This window comes from Tachyglossus aculeatus, chromosome 11, assembly GCF_015852505.1.
Source record: "Tachyglossus aculeatus isolate mTacAcu1 chromosome 11, mTacAcu1.pri, whole genome shotgun sequence".
Lineage (NCBI taxonomy): Eukaryota > Metazoa > Chordata > Mammalia > Monotremata > Tachyglossidae > Tachyglossus > Tachyglossus aculeatus.
The window spans coordinates 22766331-22789945 of record NC_052076.1 but is presented as its reverse complement, the minus strand read 5'-3'; the positions used below and the strand labels follow the sequence as shown (position 1 = coordinate 22789945).

General features: G+C 47.0%; 1 protein-coding gene across 1 annotated transcript in view; it reads right to left on the bottom strand.

Annotated features, from left to right (window-relative positions):
* The window catches only part of TANC2 (tetratricopeptide repeat, ankyrin repeat and coiled-coil containing 2), a 375104-nt gene that overhangs the window by 231585 nt on the left and 119904 nt on the right, over nt 1-23615 (bottom strand). The window contains 2 exon segments of the mRNA XM_038753578.1: nt 3809-3880; nt 22997-23068. Coding sequence (XP_038609506.1) covers nt 3809-3880; nt 22997-23068 — 144 coding nt within the window.

Sequence of the window (23615 nt, the reverse complement as noted above, 5' to 3'; positions counted from 1 at the left end):
ACTGTGAGCCCCCCGTGGGACAACCTGATCACCTTGTAACCTCCCCAGCGCTTAGAAGAGTGCTTTGCACATACTAAGCACTTAACAAATACCATCATCAGTATTATTACTACTATTAATTACCTTGTGCCTACCCCAGTGCTTAGTACAGTGCCTGGCCCAAAGTAAGAATTTCACAAATACCACAATTATTATTATTATTCTTTTTACTCTCCTAGGCCCTTAGTACAGTGCTCTGCATACAGTAAGTGCTCAATAATACCACTGATTGATTGTTCACACTGCTACAACTCAGCTCCCCTGATGAATACCAGTTACAAATGTTCTTCCCCTCCAGCAGAACCGAAGGACCGGCCCTCTCCTCTCCTCTCTTGGCTCTTGGACTTCTCTTCCTCCTTGCCCCTATTCTCGTTTGGAATTGGCTGCGCTCCCACAGATGTCATCAGCCAAATGAATGACATCTTAAGTAAAACAGCTCTCCCTTCCTCCCCGGCCCTGCCCTAAGGAGGAAGGAGTCCTTTGGAGTGAGCAGCTCCTGTTCTGGAGCCTTCTGGAAATTCCTCTCCTGAATGTGAGGGGCTAACCTGGCTTGGATCGATCGCCGCAGGCTATCTAGAGACAGGAATGCTATTACGATTTTCATCTCAATTTGGAAGTGGAATATTTCAAAGGTTCCTTTCTAAACTGGCAGAGGAATCTAGAAATGTCATTCCTTCCCACCCCTCCAGCTTTGGTGTTAAATATAGCGTGACTGGAAAATTACAAATGCTAAAAATAAAAAATATTTTTCAAGCATTTCTTGAAGTTAAATAAATGAGTTTTAAATCTCAATGCCTGATTTAAAATATGCTCTACTTCTAAAATAACTACTAATTAGAAATAAATGTTAGTTCACCTTAAAAACTGAATCCAAAAGAGCGCTCTCCCTACCCAAAAACTGACAACTAACGATTCCTTAACCAGCTTCGTTACATCAATCAATCGATTAATTAATCGATAATATTGGTTAAGCCCCTACAGGGGCAGAGCACTGTACTAAACACTTGGGAAAGGACAACAAGGTTGGCAGACGTGAACTCTGCCCTGAGGGAGCTTACTGCATCTCTATCTTTTCTTTCTGTGCCTAATAATAATAATAAAAATAATAATGGCATTTGTTAAGCGCTTACTATGTGAAAAGCACTGTTCCAACAGCTGGGGAGGAAACGAGGTGATCAGGTTGTCCCACGTGGGGCTCACAGTCTTAATTCCCATTTTACAGATGAGGTAGCTGAGGCACGGAGAAGTTGTGACTTGCCCAAAGTCATGCAGCTGACAAGTGGCAGCCGGCATTTGAACCCATGACCTCTGACTCCCGAGCCCATGCTCTTTCCACTGAGCCATGCTGCTTCTCTAATGGAACCGCTGTTTCTTGACTCTTTCCTTCAGCATCCATCCCTGGGCCTCTTCCTCACTTCTTTTCTACTTTTTGCCCTTTTCCATCACCTTCCTCCTAGATTCCTATTTATATTAATGTCTGATTCCCCCCGGATCCCCCATCTGCAAAGTGGGGATTCGATGCCTGACCCTCCTACTTAAGACTGTGAGCTCCAGGTGGGACCTGAATAGCTTTTGTCAACCCCAGCCCTTACTACAGTGCTTGGCACATAGTAAGAGCTTAAAAAATACCACTAATAATAATAATAACAATGATGGTATTTGTTAAGCTCTTACTATGTGCAAAGCACTGCTCTAAGCGCAGGGGGGATACAAGGTGATCAGGTTGTCCCACGTGGGGCTCACAGTCTTAATCCCCATTTTACAGATGAGGGAACTGGGGTTCAGAGAAGTTAAGTGACTTGCCCAAAGTCACAGAGCTGACAATTGGCGGAGCCGGGATTTGAACCCATGACCTTTGGCTCCAAAGCCTGTGCTCTTTCCACTGAGCCACGCTGGATTATTACCAATTCTGTTGTATTATAGTCTTTCAAATGCTTAGTACAGTGCTCTGTACACAGTAAGTGCTTAATACAACTGATTGATTGGATACATCTTGCTTGCACATTAGCATAACTCTACTATTTCCCCTATCGCTAGTCAATTTTAATGTCTTTCTCCCCCTGTAGAATGTAAGCTCCCATTGGGCAGGGACCACCACATCTACAATGCTGCTGTACTGTTCACCAAGCAGTCAGTACACTGCTCTGCACATAGTATATGCTCAATGACACACTGATTGACTGCACACGGCATTCCCTGATCTCGAGGCAGGACACTGAGCTTCTTCGTAAATAGCTGATAAAATGATGCCAGTTTTCTAGTTTAAACTGCATTCTCTCTAAACCAGGATTCTGATAAGAATCACGTGAGGTGGATTTCAGACATGGGCTCCAGACACTGCCTAAGGACCCACCCTCCACACTGGGCTCAGAATCTGGGGATGCAGGGCAAAGAGAAGCAACCTCGGGCCATTTCCACCCCAGGCGAGAGATCCAGGGCTGTCTTCTTTCCCCCGGTTTCCGAGATGAGGTGAGGCACCTCGAAGCCCAACTCAATTCGCAGTTGGGACTGAAGGGAGAGGAGGCTGTAAGCCAGTGAGAATTTCCAAAACCTCAATGCTGACCTACAACTCAGGTCCTACACCTCAGTTAATCGATCAATCAATAATCAACTGTACTTATTGATCGCTTACTGTGTGCAGAGCACTGTACTAAGAGCTTAGTAGTTGTCAGATGCTTCAACTCTTCAAGATAAGGAAGTGTGCAAAGGGGAAAACGCCTAAGAGTGAGCAAACTCCCACATGCAGGCGAACCTGAAAAAGTCTTCTCATCTCTCAGGAAAAGCTGAGTGAGGTGAGATTCCATTTAAAACTGATGACTGCCATTTACCCCTCGAGCCTGTGTGCAACATGGAAGAGACATGGCCCTTCCTCTCGTGGAGATCCTAGACGGCGAAACCTGATTTCACCTGCCACATTTTCCCAGCTCAGCTTCTCTATCACTGGTGGAAATGTCGTTGGCTCGTTAATAGATCTGAACTAAATTCAAACGGGTGCAACTCCTTTACAACACTAAGTGTTCTTTCATATCTACTAAAAGGGCCATTCGGGGTCTCCCCCTTTCAACCAAGCACGTGTTATCCACTGCCCCGGATGTCCAATGACCGCGCCACCCTCTGATCGCACCGTACATCCTGTGAGACGATGCTCTAATCATTTCAAATGCGCAAAACTTGCAACGGGGACCAAATGATCTCCGACAGTTTAAAAATGGAGTTGTCAGAAACACGCCTGTCGCCCTTTTAGGTCAACTTCAAATGAATGCATCTCAGTAGAACTACCGAGCTCCCAGTAGCCCATAGCCAAACAAATAGTCGCCTGACAATCGAACCATCTCCAGCCAGTAACGTAACATGGGCGCTTGGGGAAATGAGATCAGCCTCACAGGATGTTCTACCCAGTCTAGAGGTCTCCGGAAATACCGGCGAGTCTCCCGCCGACAGAGGGATCCTGAGAGAAAGGAGACGCATCCACCTCCGATCTGAGGCCCGGCCCGGTCCTCCCCTAGAGTCATCTGCCGACGGTGCCGACCTGACACATTGCGCTTGAGAGGCCCGGGGCTCGGGACGGCTGGAAAGGGGAACCCTGAAGACCCATGGGCACGCGGCGGGACTTGGGGTCAAGGGTGAGAAATCCACTGAACTTATCGAAGGTCCTTACCAGTTAATTTCCTCACGGGCTGGAGCCGCACACTGATAGACTGATGGGTGAGTAAGGGGGAAGATGGGAGAGAGCGGGACATGCCCTCCATAATCCGAATGTGCTGCATACCTTCGCTCACTGGGAGTGGTGGGATAGCATAGTCGGGCTCAAAAGTACAGTCGCTCTCCGTGGAGGTGCCACCTAAGGGAAAGAAAGCAAGCAAACGTGAACCTCCAGGCCGAGCACATTTCTGCTTTAAATCTTCTTGGATTGGAGTGACACCAGGCAACCCTCTAATAATGGAAAATGTAACTCCTGAAACTCACAGGCAGAGCTCAGCTTTGGGACTCCTCTAACCAGAACCACCCCTGAGCCTCCAGGGCACCCTGAGGCTAGATTGGAAGCACCTTGAAGACGGGGATCATGTCCACTTAACTCTATGGCATTCTCCCACAGGTTTTCTACAATGCTCTGCACAGAGTAAACGCTCAACATATACTACTAATTGACTCTGCCTGAAGTCTTGTTCCTAGGCTTGAAAGTAGCTCCAGGGGAAGTTAAACACTTCTGCTCTGGACAGGCTTGGGGAATAAGGTCAAAATTTGATGAAGTTCCTTAAGGCATCGCTATTTCCCCGATCCAGTTTACATGTCCACGTTCACTTCTAAGATCAAGAGCTATTTTCCTATTTCTTCTTTTCTTAGAGAAGCATCATGGCCTCCCAGGCCTGGGAGTCAGAGGACCTGAGTTCTAATCCTGGTTCTGCCACTTGCCTGCTGTGTGACCTTGGGCAAGTCACTTCACTTCTCTGTGCCTCAGTTCCCTCATCTGAGCAATGGGGATTCAATACCTGTTCTCCCTCTACTTAGACTGTGAGCCCCATTTGGGACCTGATGATTTTGTACCTACCCCATGGCTTAGTACAGTGCTTGGCATAAAGTGCTTATAAGTTACTTATTTCTTCATATTAATGTCTGTCTCCCCCTCTAGACTGTAAGCTCGTTATGGGCAGGGAACATGTTTGCTAATTGTACTGTAATTGTATTCTCCTAATGCTTAGTATAGTACTCTGCATCTAGTAAGCACTCAATTAATATGATTGATTGATGAACAAATACCACAATTACTATCATTTCTTCTCTGTCACATAGTTGCTCAGTTACATCTCAAGGAACTCAAGTCATTTCCTTGTGGTAAAGTAACACAGGTGAAAAGATTCAGAGACACCATTATGAAAGCATCATGCAAGCGGACAATCTCCTGTGATCCCAGTTATTCCATCTCTATGCATGACTGCCCACTTTCCTTGGCAGTAATACTAATGGTATTTGTTAAGCGCATACTATGTACAGGGCACTGTACTAAGCGCTGGGGTGGATACAAGTCCCCGTCCCACATGGGGCTCACAGTCTCAATCCCCATTTTACAGACGAGGTAACTGAGGCCCAGACAAGTGAAGTAACTTGCCCAAGGTCATAGAGCAGACAAGTGGCGGAGCCGGGATTACAACTCATGACCTCCTGATTCCCAGGCCCATGCTCTTAAACATTACGCCATGCTCCTTGCCATTGCTTGGCAATGTTAACCTCCTCCCCCAAATCCGCCTCATCACTCCATTCACTGGACACCCATTTCTGAGATGACTCGATGGACTGGATCCAGAGAAAGCTCAGGCAAACTGCAAATTCTATAGAGGGACTTTACGGAGCCATTAGTCATTCAAATACAAACATAAACAGCAGAGCCCAAAGAGGCACTAGGATGTAAACACTGGGCAAAAATGCAAAGAATAATTACAACTTTTACTCGTTACCATTTCTCATTACCATCTCCGTGAATTTCCTTATCAAGCTTCTCCCTCTTCAGCTTAATAAACAGAGTTAATCAGAGTTCATTAGAAACTGCAGTGGAAGTCATTGATTCATCTTAGGACTGGGGCTGCTCCAATTCCACAGAAGCTGACCATGGAACTACTGCCCACCCAAAGATGTCCAGTCGGGCCTATCTTCCTGCACCGAACACTGAAGCTGGCTTCAGTTCTGTCACATCGTGGGATTTCATTATGAGTTTTAGCTAGAGAGTTGTCGGGGGATTTGGGAATGTTCATCTGACAACGCAGGCTTGTTTGGATCTAGTGTGAAGCAGGGTCAGAGAAACCAGTGCATGGAATTGGTCTCGGTGAACACTGAGGTGTGAGTGTTCTGTAACGGGGGACCAGGCAAGATGATAATCCCTGCGACATACCAAAATTGGGTATAGAGCTCAAATTTCAGCCACATGGGCATTCACCGGTGAATCTGACCACCAGAAACGCCCTCCGAATATAAAAAGCAGCTATCTCTAATGGTCATGTGGCATACACCCCGACTAAGAAAAAAAAATTCTGTAGAATTCTTCCCCTCAAGAATGGAAAGAAGCAAACTTTCAACCTCCAAGCCTTAGCAGCCTCTGACTGCACCCAATGTGGGAATACAAGTAGTGGCTGGGTTGAACCTTTGGCAGAGGGAAAGATTCCATGGGGGAAGGGAGGGAGGGAAGGAGGGAAAAAGGGAAAGAAGGAGGGGGGGGGGGGAGATAGAGAGAGAGAGAGAGAGAAAGAGAGAGAGAACAGCAAGCAAGCTACAAGGAACCCAGAACCAATGGGCTCACTGACTCCCCTCTTGACCCTTTTAAAGGCTCTGCAGCCCAAAAGCTGGGTCACTGGCTACTGCTCCCTCAGCCCCACTGCACGTAAGTGTACACCTGTAATTTATTCATTTATATCACTGTCTGTCTCCCCCTCTAGACTGTAAGCTCCTTGTGGGTAGGGAACGTGCCTACCAACTCTGTTGTACTTTCCCAAGTGCTTGGTACAGTTCTTTGCACACAGTAAGTGCTCAATAAATACTAGTGATTGATTGATTGCTGGGAAGGAGCAAGGAGAAGTAGAAGCCTTCTCCTTCTATCAGAAAATATGACACTTCCCCAAATTGTCAAGCTCTTTGGAAAACTATCAAATTTGGGGCAAATAAACACACACACACACACACACACACACACACACACACACACAAGTTTGAACTACAGTCAAGGTTTTGGGGCTTTACTTTTTAAATGAAGGTATTAGAGGGTCCTTATTCCTCCCATGACAAAGTTGCTCCAACCCAAACTGTATTTCCTACAGCCAACAGGACAGGGTGTTGGGCCTGAAGTCCTCAAACCTTTGCCAATTCTCAAGCCACATCCAATATTTCCTATCCTTTCTTCCCATCATATGATCATAGTCTCTCTCCCTGACTCCACCATCTTTCCCACTGCCAACCGGCATATGCTATTTCCTTTTTCAGACCATAGCTCTGAGTTGGGTTGTTTGGGTTACTTCTGACAGCAAACTGCCACCTAATCCAAATTCCATTCTAATAGTAGTAATTAATAATTATGGTATTTGTTAAGCACTTACTATATGCCAAGCACCATTCTAAGTGCTGGGATAGATACAAGGTAATCAGGTTGTTCCACTTGGGGCTCACAGTCTTAATGCCCATTTTACAGATGAGGTAACCGAGGTACAGAAGTGAAGCGGCTTGCCTAAAGTCACACAGCAGACAAGTGGCGGAGCTGGGATTAGGACCCACGTCCTCTGACTCCCAAGCCTGGGGTCTTTCCACTAAGCCACTCTGCTTCTCACAAAATAACAGTGACACGAAATAAACACTGGACTGCCTAGTCCCCAAATTGGGGAAATCATTACCTACTAGAGAATTAAGGAGTACTAACAAAATTAAAAGGCTACCTAAATGCAAGGGCAAAACATCAAGTCACAGATGAAGCCAGGACTCTGAGAAAAGGTGAGAGCCTTGAAATGAAAGGGCTGGTTTCCAGTTTTTGAAAAATGTATCTACAGTCTGCACAGGAAAAGGAATAGAGCACTAACTGCATATAAGATTTCAAACGATTACGGTATTCCAGCTCAGATTCAAGATGTAAAAATATAACTTATCTAAGAAAAACATGTCCGCTGATGCCAACCAATCTTCCAATGGAAGCACCAAAAAAGGTTGGATTCTAAATACGTGTCATCTCGTTTTTGATACCTTCAATGCTGTGCCAGCATTAGGTGGATTCATTTGGATTTTCACCCATTATTTACCCCTCCCTCAGCCTGACAGCATTTATGTACACATCTGTAATTTATTTCTATTAATGTCTCTCTCCCCCTCTAGACTGTAAGCTCATTGTGGACAGGGACTGTGCCTACCAACTCTATTATTTTGTTCTCCCCCAAGTATTTAGTACAGTGCTCTGTATATCAAACCATATAACTGATTGATCGACTGATTGATTGGATGGAACGATCAGTGAGCAATCAAGTTGGATGGCCACTCATGACATGCTAGAATTCCAGACACCCCTTCATCTACTTTTAATTAATCAATTAATTAAACAGGAACTATCAAAACATAAAAATCAAAAATCTGTGCATATTTGCCCATGGCAATGACTAGTATCTGTTATTCTGTCAATTTCTAGTAACATTCATCACTTTGGGTTTTGAAATGGACAAGAAGACAACTGCTTTCATGTTTCTCATGGCTCAAGCCACAGATGTAATGCAATCAGTGGTATTGCACACTTTACTGTGTGCACAATGCTCTACTAGCATTTGGGAGATTACAACATGACCAGGAAACTTGGCTTATGTCAGTACGGAAGGGTATCATAAGGATGCACATTAAAACTGTAGCATTTTTCAGAAATTACGGTTTATTAAGTCACTTCATCATCATCATCAATCGTATTTATTGAGCGCTTACTGTGTGCAGAGCACTGTACTAAGCACTTGGGAAGTACAAATTGGCAACATATAGAGACAGTCCCTACCCAACAGTGGGCTCACAGTCTAAAAGGGGGCCACAGAGAACAAAACCAAACATACTAACAAAATAAAATAAATAGAATAGATATGTACAAGTAAAATAAATAAATAAATAAATAAATAGAGTAATAAATATGTACAAACATATATACATATATACAGGTGCTGTGGGGAAGGAAAGGAGGTAAAATGGGGGGGATGGAGAGGGGGACGAGGGGGAGAGGAAGGAAGGGGCTCAGTCTGGGAAGGCCTCCTGGAGGAGGTGAGCTCTCAGTAGGGCCTTGAAGGGAGGAAGAGAGCTAGCTTGGCGGATGGGCAGAGGGAGGGCATTCCAGGCCCGGGGGATGACCTGGGCTGGGGGTCGATGGCGGGACAGGCGAGAACGAGGTACGGTGAGGAGATTAGCGGCGGAGGAGCGGAGGGTGTGGGCTGGGCTGTAGAAGGAGAGAAGGGAGGTGAGGTAGGAGGGGGCGAGCTGATGGAGAGCCTTGAAGCCCAGGGTGAGGAATTTCTGCCTGATGCGCAGATTGATCGGTAGCCACTGGAGATTATTGAGGAGGGGAGTAATATGCCCCGAGCGTTTCTGGACAAAGATAATCCGGGCAGCAGCATGAAGTATGGATTGAAGTGGAGAGAGACACGAGGATGGGAGATCAGAGAGAAGGCTGATGCAGTAGTCCAGACGGGATAGGATGAGAGCTTGAATGAGCAGGGTAGCAGTTTGGATGGAGAGGAAAGGGCAGATCTTGGCAATGTTGCGGAGCTGAGACCGGCAGGTTTTGGTGATGGCTTGGATGTGAGGGGTGAAGGAGAGAGCGGAGTCGAGGATGACACCAAGGTTGCGGGATTGCGAGACGGGAAGAATGGTAGTGCCGTCAACAGAGATGGGAAAGTCAGGGAGAGGGCAAGGTTTGGGAGGGAAAACAAGGAGTTCAGTCTTCGACATGTTGAGCTTTATGTGGCGGGCAGACATCCAGATGGAGATGTCCTGAAGGCAGGAGGAGATGCGAGCCTGGAGAGAGGGGGAGAGAGCAGGGGCAGAGATGGAGATCTGGGTGTCATCAGCGTAGAGATGATAGTTGAAGCCGTGGGAGCGAATGAGGTCACCAAGGGAGTGCGTGTAGATTGAGAACAGAAGGGGAACAAGCACTGAACCTTGGGGAACTCCCACAGTAAGAGGATGGGATGGGGAGGAGGAGCCTGCAAAAGAGACTGAGAATGAACGACCGGAGAGGTAAGAGGAGAACCAGGAGAGGACAGAGTCTGTGAAGCCAAGGTCAGATAGCGTGTTGAGGAGTAGGGGGTGGTCTACAGTGTCGAAGGCAGCTGAGAGGTCGAGGAGGATTAGGACAGAGTATGAGCCGTTGGATTTGGCAAGCAGGAGGTCATTGGTGACCTTTGAGACGGCAGTTTCCGTGGAATGTAGGGGACGGAAGCCTGACTGGAGGGGGTCAAGGACAGAGTTGTTGTTGAGGAATTCTAGGCAGCACGTGTAGACAACTTGTTCAAGGAATTTGGAAAGGAATGGTAGGAGGGATATGGGGCGATAACTAGAAGGCGAGGTGGGGTCAAGAGAGGGTTTTTTTAGGATGGGAGAGACATGGGCATATTTGAAGGCAGAGGGGAAGGAACCAGTGGAGAGTGAGCGGTTGAAGATGGAAGTTAAGGAGGGGAGAAGGGATGGAGCGAGAGATTTCACGAGATGAGAGGGAATGGGGTCAGAAGCACAGGTGGCCGGAGTAGCGCTTGAGAGGAGGGAGGAGAGCTCCTCTGAGGATACCGCTGGGAAGGATGGGAGAGTAGCAGAGAGTGTTGAGAGCCGGGGGGTTGGAGAAGGGGGGGAAGTGACTTTGGGGAGGTAGGACCTGATGGATTTAATTTCGTTAATGAAGTAGGAGGCCATATCGTTGGGGGTGAGGGAAGGAGGAGGGGGAGGAACCGGGGGCCTGAGTAGGGAGTTGAATGTACGGAAGAGCTGGCGGGGGTGATGGGCATGGGTGTCAATAAGGAAGGAGAAATAGTTTTGTCTGGCAGAAGAGAGGGCTGATTTAAGGCAGGAAAGGATAAACTTGTAGTGAACGAGGTTGGCATGGTGTTTAGACTTTCGCCAGCAGCGTTCGGCAGCTCGAGCATAAGAGCCAAGGAGGCGGACAGTGGCAGTGATCCAGGGCTGTGGGTTAGTGGTACGAGAGCGGTGAAGGGAAAGGGGAGCGAGTGAGTCTAGCTGAGTAGAAAGGGTAGAGTTGAGAGCAGTAATCTGATCATCAAGACTGGGTAGAGAGGAGAGGGCGGCGAGGTGGGGTGTGAGGCGCCCCGAAAGATGGGTGGGGTCCAGAGAGTGGAGATCTCTGTGAGGGAGTAATACGGATTTACAGGGGAAAGGAGTGTGAGTGAGGAGGCAGGTGAGAAGATTATGATCAGAGAGAGGGATTTCAGAGTTGGTGAGGGTGGACACAGTGCAGCGATAGGAGATGATGAGGTCAAGGGTATGACCAAGTTGGTGAGTGGGTGAGGTGGGGTGGAGGAAGAGGTTGGCAGCGTCAAGGAGAGATAGAAGGCGGGCGGCAGAGGAGTTGTTAGGGATATCCATGTGGATATTGAAGTCTCCGAGGATCAGAGTGGGCATGGAGAAGGAGAGAAGGAAGGTGAGGAAGGGGTCAAAGTCGTTAAAGAAGTTGGAAGTGGGGCCGGGAGGGCGGTAGATGACGGCTACAAGAATCTGGAGGGGGTGGTAGAGGCAAATAATGTGGGCTTCAAAGGAAGGGAAGGAAAGGGAAGGGGGAGGAGGGATAGTGCGAAAGCGATATTGGGGAGCGAGAAGGAAACCGACACCTCCTCCTTTTCTGATGAGTCTGGGGGAGTGGGAGAAGAAGAGGCCTGCACTCTTCTCTGTGCCTCAGTGTCCTCATCTGTAAAATAGGGATTAATACTGTGAGCCCCACGTGGGACAACCTGATTACCTTGTATCTCCCCTAGGGCTTAGAACAGTGCTTGGCACATAGTAAGCACTTAATAAATACCATCATCATCATCAACAACAATAATAATTGTCATATTTGTTAAATGTCGGCTATAGGCCAAGCACTGTACTAAGTGCTAGCAGAGATACAAGCTAATGAGGTCAGATTCGGTCCTCGTCCCACACAGGGCTCACAATCTAAACAGGAGGGAGACCAGGTACTGAATTCCCATTTTTCAGGTGAGGAACCTGAGGCACACAGAAGATAAGTGACTCATCCAAGGTCACAGAGCAGGCAAGCGGTGGAGTCTTTGCTAGACGTATTAATACTGGCGTTGGCCAAACCAGCAAAAACCTGACTGCCTGATATAAAAGTGGATGAATGACCACACTCCTGTCAAAGTGACTAGCCCAGGCTCCCCCAACACTACATATGGTGACCTCCTTACTATGATGAAGGGTCTGTCCATTGTGCTCTCAGGAGTACTGGGATGGAGCAACTTGGAACATGTGCACAGGGAGTGGGGAAGTTCCTAGAGCACATGGCCTCTGACTGGGACCTTAACCCTCTTTCCCAGCCCTCGTTCCTCTTTGACGGTTACCATCCGTGCCAGGCAACAACATGGGAGTCAGGCTGATGCGGAAGCTTGCCTAAAAGCCCAAATGAGGACAGCTCTTTCACAGGAAAAAAGGCTGTTTCCTCTTTAAATTCCACATGTTTTGGCCTGAACAAACAACTGCAAAGTTATAAACTGTTGAACCTAAACCCCCAACATAAGGTTGTCAAAATCTGTGAAATGCTGGAGAATCGGCAGTAACAAATATTCCACATACAAAGACCCAAATGAGTTTCCAAAGCCATACAATAAAATGCTGTAGACTTACCTAATGCATTTTTGATGATTTTTCAGACAGCAACATGAATTTTTTATGTTTCAAGAGCACGGCTGTCTCACTTAAATTGGATCTTTTATCTATGGACAATGATAGAAAAAAGGAACCCTAATCCATTGTACGTGAACTTTTCAATCTCTTAACCCAGGAACTTGGTCCCTTAGTTTTTTCCTACACTGGGAGCCAGAAAGGGTCAGGGCCCCTAGGCTGAACCTCTGGGAACTTTCTGGAGAAGGTGGGGAAACTGACTGGTGCTTTACACTGGAATCTCGTTGCGGGCAGGGAATGTGTCCGTTACACTGTAGAGTTGCATTCTCCCAAGCACTTGGTACAGTGGTCTGCACACAGTAAGCACTCAAATACAATTGACTGATTTCTGAATGGGCAATTAAAACAGCTCTTAAGGCAACAGACCAGGCAGACTTAAAAACAACCTTCAATAAAGACCCCTGACCACTAGCAACAGCACACATACAAGGGGGTGGGTGATTCTCAAGTGCTGATACCAACACTTATCCTATCTTGCCTAAACTACTACATCAGCCTCCTCGCTGACCTTCATTCATTCATTTATTCATTCAATCACATTTAATAAGCACTTACTGTGTGCAAAGTGCTGTATTAAGCACTTGGGAGAGTATAATATAACAACAAACAGACACATTCCTGCCCACAGCGAGCTCAGTCTAGAGAGGGAGAAAGACATGAATATAAAAAGATAAATACATAAACAAATAAATTACAGATATATACACACATTCTACGGGGATGGGAGGGAGGATGAATGAAGGAGGAAGTAAGAACAGCGCAGAAGGGAGTGGGAGAAGAGGAGAGGAGGGCTTGGTCAGAGAAGACTTCTTGGAGGTGATGGGCCTTCAAAAAGGTTTTGCAGTGGGGGACAGCAATTCTCTATCTGACATGAGGTGAGGGGTGTTCAGGTGAGAGGTCGGCAGTGAGATAGCAGTACAGTGAAAAGGTTAGCATTAACAGCATTAGACCTCTCTGCCTTCTGTCGTTCCCCACTCCAGTCCATACTGCACTCTGTTGCCTGGGTCATTTTTCCACAAAAATGTTCATCCCATGTTTCCACACTCCTCAAGACCCTCTACTGGTTGTCCATCCACATCCGTATCAAACCGGATCTCCTTACCGAGGGCTTTAAAACAATCAGCTCAGCCCCTATCTTACCTCGCTGCTCTCCTTCTGCAATCCAGCTCAGTAACAGGGTAGTTACTGAGCGCTCAAAGTGACCTTGGTGGGGCAGGGGGAGGTGCAGAGCAATAAGCCATAGGGCTCAGTCTTGGACTGAGTCTTTATGACTTTATGAGCCTTCATCTTTATGACTGCTCCAAGAAAGGAATGAAGAATATACTCATCAAATGTGCAGATAGTCGGGGAGATCCCAACACTGACAGAATGTCAGGAATAAGCATTCCAAGTGGCCTTAAAAACTTCAAAAACTTATTCTACAACTAGCAGCGCAAAAGACTACAGGGACAAGGGCAAGGCTGTAAAGTTCGGAACGAGATACTATCACAGCTCCTGAACGGGGAAAGGTTAGCCAAGTATTGGACCACTATAGCAGAAAGAATGGTCAACTACAACCTGGGTAGGAGAAATAAACATGATCCTGTTTTGTGAAAAGCTTACACCGTCCTGCACTGTAATAGGGAATTATGACCTACCAAAAGGTAAATAGTTCTCCCCCTGCTTTGGCCAAACCCTCATTAGAATATCACACTGTTTGGGCTGCACCTTTTAAGATAGAAGGTGGGGAAACTGGAGAGGGCCCAAAAGGGAATGGCAAAATTGGTTTCAGAAATTGAAAGTAGATCCTGAGGATGATGGCACCTCACAGTGGATAGAGCATGGGCCCGGGAGTCAGAAGGTTACTGGTTCTAATCTCAGCTCCTCCACTTGTCTGCTGTGTGACACTGGGCAAGTCACTTCACTTCTCTGTGCCTCAGTTACCTCATTTGTAAAATGGGGATTGAGACTGTGAGCCCCACATGGGGCAGGGACTGTGTCCAACCCAATTTGCTTGTATCCGCCCCAGTGCTTAATACAGTGTCTGGCACATAGTAAGCGCTCAACAAATACCATAATTATTATTATGATGACTATCATTCAACTGCAATTGTAACTGCATTTGTTACATGCTTACTATGTGCCAAGCACTGTACTAAGCGCTGGGAATGAGCCAAGATAACCAGGTCCCACATGGGGCTCACAGAATAAGGAGGAGAGAGAACAGGTATTGACTTCCCATTTTGCAGATGAGGGGACTGAGGCCCAGAGAAGTTAAGTGACCTGACCAAGATCTCACAGCAGTTACATGGCAGAGCTGGAATTAGAATCCAGGTCCTCTGATTCTCAGTTCCATGCACTTTCCGCTAAGTCACATTGCTTCCTGATCAATCCAATCAATGGTGTTTATTCAGCGCCTACTGTGTACAAATCACTGTAGTTAGCTCTAAGAAAAGTACAATTCCTCAGAGTTGGTAAACACATTCCCTGCCCACAAGGAGCTTCGAGTCCAGATAAAAATAATACTAATAATTATGGTATTTCTTAAGTGCTTAGTATGTGCCAGGCACTGTACTAAGCACTGGGGTGGATATAAGCAAATTGGGTTGGACACAGTCCCTGTCCCATGTGGGGCTCAGAGTCTCAATCCAAATTTTACAGATGAGGGAACTGAGGCCCAGAGAAGGGAAGTGACTTGCCTAAGGTCACACGGCTGACAAATGGTGGAACGATGGATGAGCCTTGGGTCGGTCCGAGAACATCGCATGGAGGAACTGGCACCACTGATGGTGGTTTCCCCAGTGACACTCACTTCTCTTGACCCTGGCAGCCTAGGGTCCGGAGAACATGAAAAGAGTTGGACTTTTTTAACATGAAGAAGAGAGGGCTAAGTAGTGATGATTGTTTCTAAGTCTACAAAGGTTTCATGAGGGGTTATTGCCCAGAGGACTAAATTCTTAGCAAAAGGGTTTAAATTAAAGCAACAGCAACTTCATTTGGCCAACGCTCTGCAGCCCATCACAGTGATAAAACAATGGAAAAGACTTGTCCTTAAGTTTAAAGATGATGCCATTGACTTTGAGATGGCCTTGGAAAATTGCCTGCCCACGTGCACACTTTGCCAATGGAGACACAGCTGGGCACCTATTCTGGCCCCCTGCCATCTGGGTGAATGCAAGGAGGGGCAAGATATGTTGTACTGTAAGCAAGATAAGAGCAAGAGTTGTGTTTGCTGTAGCCAACTCTGTTCTATTGTACTCTCCCCAGTGTTTAGTACAGTGCTCTGCACACAGTAAACGTTCAATAATACCACTGATTGATTGATTTCTGATGATTGTTTGTGTTTAGTCATCCATACCCTCTGTCTGATCCTGTCCCTCTTTGCCCAGTGGTAGGCAGCAAGCTGGCAGGGACAGACTAGACCCAAGATCTCACCTCCAGCAGACACTACTGTGCCCTTGCCCATTGCTGAACCATCATAAGTGTGATCCCTTGGAGTGGCTTAGGGACAGTCAGAGGGGAGGGACTTCCAAATTTGATTTGATTTTTTCAAAATTTAGGATGGAAGCCAAAATTGAAAATATTAAACAAAGGAAGAACAGCAGCAGCGCCAAAAAAAAACCCCAGCTGTCCTCTTCATAACTAGATAGACCAGAGCCGGGGAATGGAGTTGGAGCAAGAAACAGAGGGAAAGCAGTTGGGGAATGGAGCCAGGGCACAGAGCTGGAATGCAGAGCCAGAGCTAAGCAGGAATGTCAGATGATGATGATGGTATTGATGATAATGGTATATGTTAAGCGCTTACTATGTATCAAGCACTATTCCAAATGCTGGGGTAGATACAAGCTAATCAGGTTGGACGCAGTCCCTGTCCCATTTGGGGCTCACAGTCTTGATCTCCATTTTCCAGACGAGGTAACTGAGGTCCAGATAAGTAACTTTTCCAAGGTCACACAGCAGACAAATGGAGGAGCAGGGATTGCAACCCAGGTTCTCTGACTCCTGGGTCCTTGCTCTTTCCACTAAGGCAATGCTGTTTCTCCAGGGCTATGTTGTTTTAGTCACCAAATCCAAGTTTTTTTCTCAAATCCATATAATTCAGGAAAGGAATGTTCCAACATAACTTCCATTTTGTTGGCATTCAATAGCTTCATTTGTGCATGCAATTAAGACATGAATTTATCTAAAATATCTTAACTCTTCTAGTACCGGTTGAATGGTATAATATATCCATGCCACTTAGCTGCAAGTTATTCCAAAATGGTGTAGCCTAGCTAAAAATTTTCAGAAACCAATCGGCAATCACATTTTCAAACAATGGCGATGACAGCTTAGTTTCCAAGTCCAGAGTAGTCAAGGTGGTAATTTTTGTTTAATGGTATTCGTTAAGCATTTACTATCTACCAGGCGGTGTTTAGAACAGCACTTAGAGTGCTGGAGTAGATATGAGGTAATCAGGTTGGACACAGTCCCTGTTCCACATAGGACTCCCAGTCTTAATCTCCATTTTACATATGAAGGAACCCAAGCTCCGAGAAGTGAAGTGTCTTGTTCAAGTTCATCATCAATCGTATTTATTGAGCGCTTACTACGTGCAGAGCACTGTTCCACAGCAGACAAGTGGCAGAGCCAGGATTAGCACTTACTCTGTCTCCCAGGACCTTGGTCATTCCACCAGGCCACGCTGCTTCTCGGGGAGACACAAAACCAGGGGGCCATGCGTGGGCACCACCAGATAAGGGTGGCTTTCAAAACTGTATTTCTTAGGAGCTCAAAAGCACTTTAATTGTGTCACCCTTTACTGCCCCCTCCTTACTCCCTGATATGTGTATGCCCCTTTCTGTGTATATATCTACATGTGTGTTTGTGTACATGCTGTATATAGGAAACTGTTCAGTACTGGTATCAAAATGATTTTAAGGCAGCCTACTGGGCAGCGACTGGGAGAGGGCTTGATGTCCTTGGCCAAAGGGCTCACGCAGGGCAGGCTGCCAAGAGGCCGGCGTGAATGCATACAGAGTCCTTCCTAGGGGCAAAGCCACATGAACAAAACAAGTACCTTCATGGAAGGTTCAATCACATGTCAGGCTTTTTTGCCACAGTAGCACATGAGCATGAGAACTCACCATCAGTAGAGTCACCTCCAACTCCATGTCAAAGTAAGTAACTTGATTGGTTGGTGTCGTCATTGGAAGTCAGAACTTTCTCCCCCTAACAGAACCATTTGGCCACCTGAGTTAGGGATTGATCCGCTAAGGGTAAAATGGCTTATCTCAGGTGGGGTTCCAGAATCCCTAAATAGTAGTTCATACTCCACCCTGCCTCTCCCTCAGAATAAGTGAACGCCAACATTTTGTTCAGCTTTGTTCATCCATTTCAGAAAACCACAGTATCCGTTGAGATTTGGAAACCTTGTTCCTTGATTAAAGTAGCCAAATGAAAAGGAGCATCCATTATTTATCCCATTTTCCACTTATTTGAAGGAACTAGGAAATGCATTTGGTTTGCAATTTACAGGCCTTCCCTAACAGGACAATTTAAGCCAGGGATCATCCCCATCAGCTCTTCCGTACATTCAACTCCCTTCTCAGGCCCCCGGTTCCTCCCCCTCCTACTTCCCTCACCCCCAACGATCTGGCCTCCTACTTCATTAACAAAATTAAATCCATCAGGTCTGACCTCCCCAAAGTCACTCCCCCCACTTCTCCAACCCCCAAGCTCTCAACGCTCTCGGCTACTCTCCCATCCTTCCCAGCAGTATCCTCAGAGGAGCTCTCCTCCATCCTCTCAAGTGCTACTCCGGCCACCTGTTCTTCTGACCCCATTCCCGCTCACCTCGTGAAATCTCTCGCTCCGTCCCTTCTTCCCTCCTTAACTTCCATCTTCAACCGCTCACTCTCCACTGGTTCCTTTCCCTCTGCCTTCAAACATGCCCATGTCTCACCCATCCTAAAAAAACCCTCATACTCTATCCTAATCCTCCAACCTTGGTTTCACAGACTCCGTCCTCTCCTGGTTCTCCTCTTATCTCTCCGGTCGTTCATTCTCAGTCTCTTCTGCAGGTTCCTCCTACCCCTCCCATCCCCTTACTGTAGGGGTTCCTCAAGGTTCAGTTCTTGGTCCCCTTCTGTTCTCGATCTACACTCACTCCCTTGGTGACCTCATTCGCTCCCACGGCTTCAACTATCATCTCTATGTTGATGACACCCAAATCTACATCTCTGCCCCCCTGCTCTCTCTCCCTCCCTCCAGGCTCGCATCTCCTCCTGCCTTCAGGGCATCTCCATCTGGATGTCTGCCCGCCACCTAAAACTCAAAATGTCCAAGACTGAACTCCTTGTCTTCCCTCCCGAACCCTGCCCTCGCCCTGACTTTCCCATCACTGTTGATGGCACTACCATCCTTCCCGTCTCACAAGCCCGCAACCTTGGTGTCGACTCCGCTCTCTTGTTCACCCCTCACATCCAAGCCGTCACTAAAACCTGCCGGTCTCACCTCCTCAACATTGCCAAAATGCGCCTTTTCCTCTCCAACAAAACCGCTACCCTGCTCATTCAAGCTCTCATCCTATCCTGCCTGGATTACTGTATCAGCCTCCTCTCCGATCTCCCATCCTCCTGTCTCTCCCCACTTCAATCCATACTTCACGCCGCTGCCCGGATTGTCTTTGTCCAGAAACACTCTGGGCATGTTACTCCCCTCCTCAAAAATCTCCAGTGGTTACTAATCAAACTACGCATCAGGCAGAAACTCCTCACTCTCGGCTTCACGGCTCTCCATCACCTCACCCCCTCCTACCTCACCTCCCTTCTCTCCTTCTACAGCCTAGCCCGCACCCTTCGCTCCTCTGCTGCTAATCTCCTCACCGTGCCTCGTTCTCGCCTGTCCCGCCATCGACCCCCAGCCCACGTCATCCCCCTGGCCCGGAATGCCCTCTCTCCACACATCCGCCAATCCGCCAAGCTAGCTCTCTTCCTCCCTTCAAGGCCCTACTGAGAGCTCACCTCCTCCAGGAGGCCTTCCCACACTGAGCCCTCTCCTTCCTCTCCCTCTCCTTCCCCTCTCCACCCCCTCCGCCTTACTCCTTCCCTCCCCCACAGCACCTGTATATATGTATATATATTTGTATGTATTTATTACTCTATTTATTTATTTTACTTGTACATATTTATTCTATTTATTTTATTTTGTTAATATGTTTTGTTTTGATCTCTGTCTCCCCCTTCTAGACTGTGAGCCCACTGTTGGGTAGGGACCGTCTCTATATGTTGCCAACTTGTACTATGTTGCCAACTTGTACTTCCCAAGTGCTTAGTACAGTGCTCTGCACACAATAAGCGCTCAATACGATTGAATGAATGAGTGAATGAATGTTGCCTCTAGGAAACTTTCTGGTGGTTACAGTTTACCCCCAAACAATCCTGTGTTTACCCTGTACAATGTCAGAGGTTACAGGTTCAAATGTGCCTTTCATTTTCCTTCCAGGTTCCAGGAATGGCTTTGTTTTCTGAGTCGATATGATTCAGGGAGAAATATTCAGATTAGTAGGCTCGAGTGGCACCTGTCCATCTCCCCCAGGCTGGAAGGCTTCAGCCTTTCTGGGTACCAAAGCCGGGTCTGAGAAAAATAATAATAATAATAGTACTTGCTAAGTGCTTACTACATGCCAAGAACTGCTCTAAGTGCTGGGGTAGATAGAAGGTAATCAGGTTGGACACAGTCCATGTCCCGCATGGGGCTCACACTCTTAATCCCCGTTTTACAGATGAAGGAACTGAGGCCTAGAGAATGGTGGCATTTGTTAAGTGCTTACTATGTGCCAAGCACTGTACTAAGCACTGGGGTGGGATACAAGCAAATCGGGTCGGACGCAGTCCCCGTTCCACGTGGGGCTCGCAGTCTCAATCCCCATTTTATAGATGAGGTAACTGGGGCACAGAGAAGTGAAGTGACTTGCCCAAGGTCACACGGCAGACAAGTGGCAGAAAGGGGATCAGAAGCCAGGTCCTTCTGACTTTCAAGCCCAAGCTCTATCCACTAAGCCACGCTGCTTCTCCAGGTCCCAAGAGACCCAGAAAGACAAAAATCAGTGAGCATATGCTCCACTAAGATCACAGTGACAAGATGTATGGCGGAAGGATATAAAATACATACGTTGTAAGTTTGTTTGCACTTTTTGGGGTGGGGGAAGCAGCAGAGAAAGTACATAGAGATACTTTGTGAAAAGAAAAGTTAGATTTAATGAACAGAGCCTTATTCATTCTATCTATGCTGGCCCAAACAGTTGTTATAGTCCATCTGGATGGTGGCATCAATCAAGGCATTTTCTCGAATCTTTATTCAACCTTGGCTTCACTGCCACACTTTCCTTTCTTGGTTCTCCTCCTAGCTCCCTAACCCATCTTTCTCATTCTCTATTGCAGGCTCCTTCTCTGCCTCCCACCCTCTGAGAGTGAGGGTCCCTGGAGGTTCAGTTATGGGTTCTCTTCTATTCTCCATCTACACCCACTCCGTTGGAGAACTCACTTGCTCCCACAGTTTCAACTATCATCTCTAGGCGGATGATTCCCAAATCTCCATCTCCAGCCCTGTTCTCTCTCCAGCTCTGCAGTCTCACATTTCCTCCTTCCTTCAGGACAATTCTACCTGGATGTCCCGCTGACAGCTCAAATTTAACACGTTCAAAACAGAGCTCCTCATCTTCCCACCCAAACCCTGTCCTCCTGTCTTTCCCATCACTGTAGACAGCACCACAATCCACCATATCTCACAAGCCCATAACCTTGGCGCTGGCTTTGACTCATCTCTCATTCCACACACATACTCAACAAGTCACCAAATCCTTTCGGTTCTAGCTTCAATCACTAAAATCCACCCTTTCCTCTCTATCTACACTACTACCACGTAGGTCCAAGCATTTATCCTATCCTGCTGTGACCACCACGCCTGCCTCCTCACTGATCTCCCTGTTTCCTCTCTCTCTCTCAAGTCCAGTCTATACTTCACTGTGCTGCCCAGATCATTTTTCTGCAAAAACATTCAGTCCATGCCTCACCACTCCTCAAGGACCTTTAACAGTTGCCCATCCACTTCCACACTCCTCACCCTTAGCTCTGAATCATTCAATCAGCTCGCCCCCTCCTACCTCACCTCACTTCTCTCCTACTTCAGCTCAGCCCGCACACTCTGCTCCTCTAGTGCCAGCTTACTCACTGTGCCCTGATCTCATCTATCTCACCGCCAACCCCTTTCCCACATCCTCCCTCTAGCCTGGAACTGCCTCCCATTCCATATATATCAGACCATCACTCTCCTCACCTTTAAAGCCATGTTAAAATCACGTCTCCTCTAAAAAGGCTTTCCCCACTTAATCCCTCTTTTCCCCGGCTCCCTCTCCCTTCTGCTTCATCTATGCACTTGGATCTCTGACCTCTGGGCATTTGATATTTACCCCACCCTCCAAACCACAGCACTTATGTAAATGTCTATATATTATATATTATTTATTTGTAATCATGTCTGTCATTCCGGCCCCCATCCCCACCCACCCACCGACCCCAGACTGTAAGCTTCTTGTGGCAGGGAACACGTCTGCCAACGCTGTTGAAGTGTACTCTCCCAAGTGCTTAGTACAGTGCTCTGTACACAATAAGTGCTCAACAACGCCCATTGACGGCAACTCCACACAGGGAAGATGCTTAAAAACTCCCCTTATTAATTGATTTGGCTTTCTGCATAGCTCTCATATCCTTCTATACAAAAAGGCCTACTAAACACCAAATCCCATTGTATACTGCCACTCCCCAACATTCACAATTTTAGCCCTGAAATCCCAACCCTTTCAATCGATCTGCAGACTTCAATCATTCAAAATGCTTTTACGGGCAGAAAGTCTACTGGTAATATAGGAGAGCAACCAAATCCACAGAGCAATTGCTCTGGAGTCAATGTCCCTTCAATAAACCATTAGAAATCTGTGCCAACAGATTCGGGGAAGAGAAAAGAGGAAAAAAAATTGGAAGGATTATTGAAGCTAATTAAGAAAGATCATAAATTGGAATAACCACAACACCCGTTAATGTATGTCATGGAGCTTCAGAAACTGTTCTAAAGATCCAAAGTCCAATTTCTTGTTAATATTGGAGGACAACTGTCAACTGGAAAATTTAAGGACCTTGGTCACATTACAAGGCTTTCTCCAGACTCGCAGCCTACAGGGAAACAAACATCATCACTCACATTTGAGAACTTTACAGGATGTCTATGTGATGTGGTAAACCGGATTGATTTCATCATCACCAATGGTATTTTCTGAGCGCTTACTATATGCAGAGCAATGTACTAAGCACTCGGGAGAGTACAACAGAGTTGGTAGTAGACATGTCCCCTTGCCCTCATCTTCACTGCAATTGGCAAAATGCCCCACTTTCAGTCCTGTTGGTTTTCTGCGACTCCCAAGTCCCCTAAAGTTACTTTTTGGTCACGATTCCAATGGTTAAACCAGGGCCGGTTGGATTTCCTGCTCACGGCAGATGCGAGGTCCCGGCGTAAGCAGCAGGAAGCAAAATTCACAGACATTTACCTTGCCCAGAGCGGCTCTGCCGAGAGTCTACACTTGACTGTCTCCGGTCTGGTGGTTCCTCGCTCCCTCCATCTGTATAAAAACCAAAACGGCATAAGTATATCCCTAGGGTGGAACGACGGGCTAGAGGCAGGCTTCTCCCACTCCGCCCGATAGCGTCGAGGACGGACACCTAGGCAGGCAGTCCTGACCAGGTTCGTACTGAACAGGAGGCTCCAAGGATCACAGTCATCATGCCAAGTGACTACTGCCTCCTCCTGCCAGGAGGCCCAAGTTGATCCACCCGAGCAAATGTTCAGGCAGAGTCAGGGGCTGGAAACTGCCTCTGAAGTTTCTAAGCTCTGCTGTGGATCATGAGGTTTTTTCAGCTGGAGAAATATCCAAAACACCATCCTCGATGTGTCCTTGCACGGTCTCTCTAACAACCCTTCGAGTCTTGGACCAAAGTCCAGGCCTTTTCTTTCCAAGTGTCCATCTACACAGTTTGGTCATATTCTTTCAGCGGAAATGGGGAATAGTTTTCTACTAGCTCACGAGGAAGCCACTGGTCGCTTTCCTCGCTGTACATTCGACAATAGAGAGGCGAGTTGAGAAGCAGTTTGGCTGGTGGGGAGAGCAA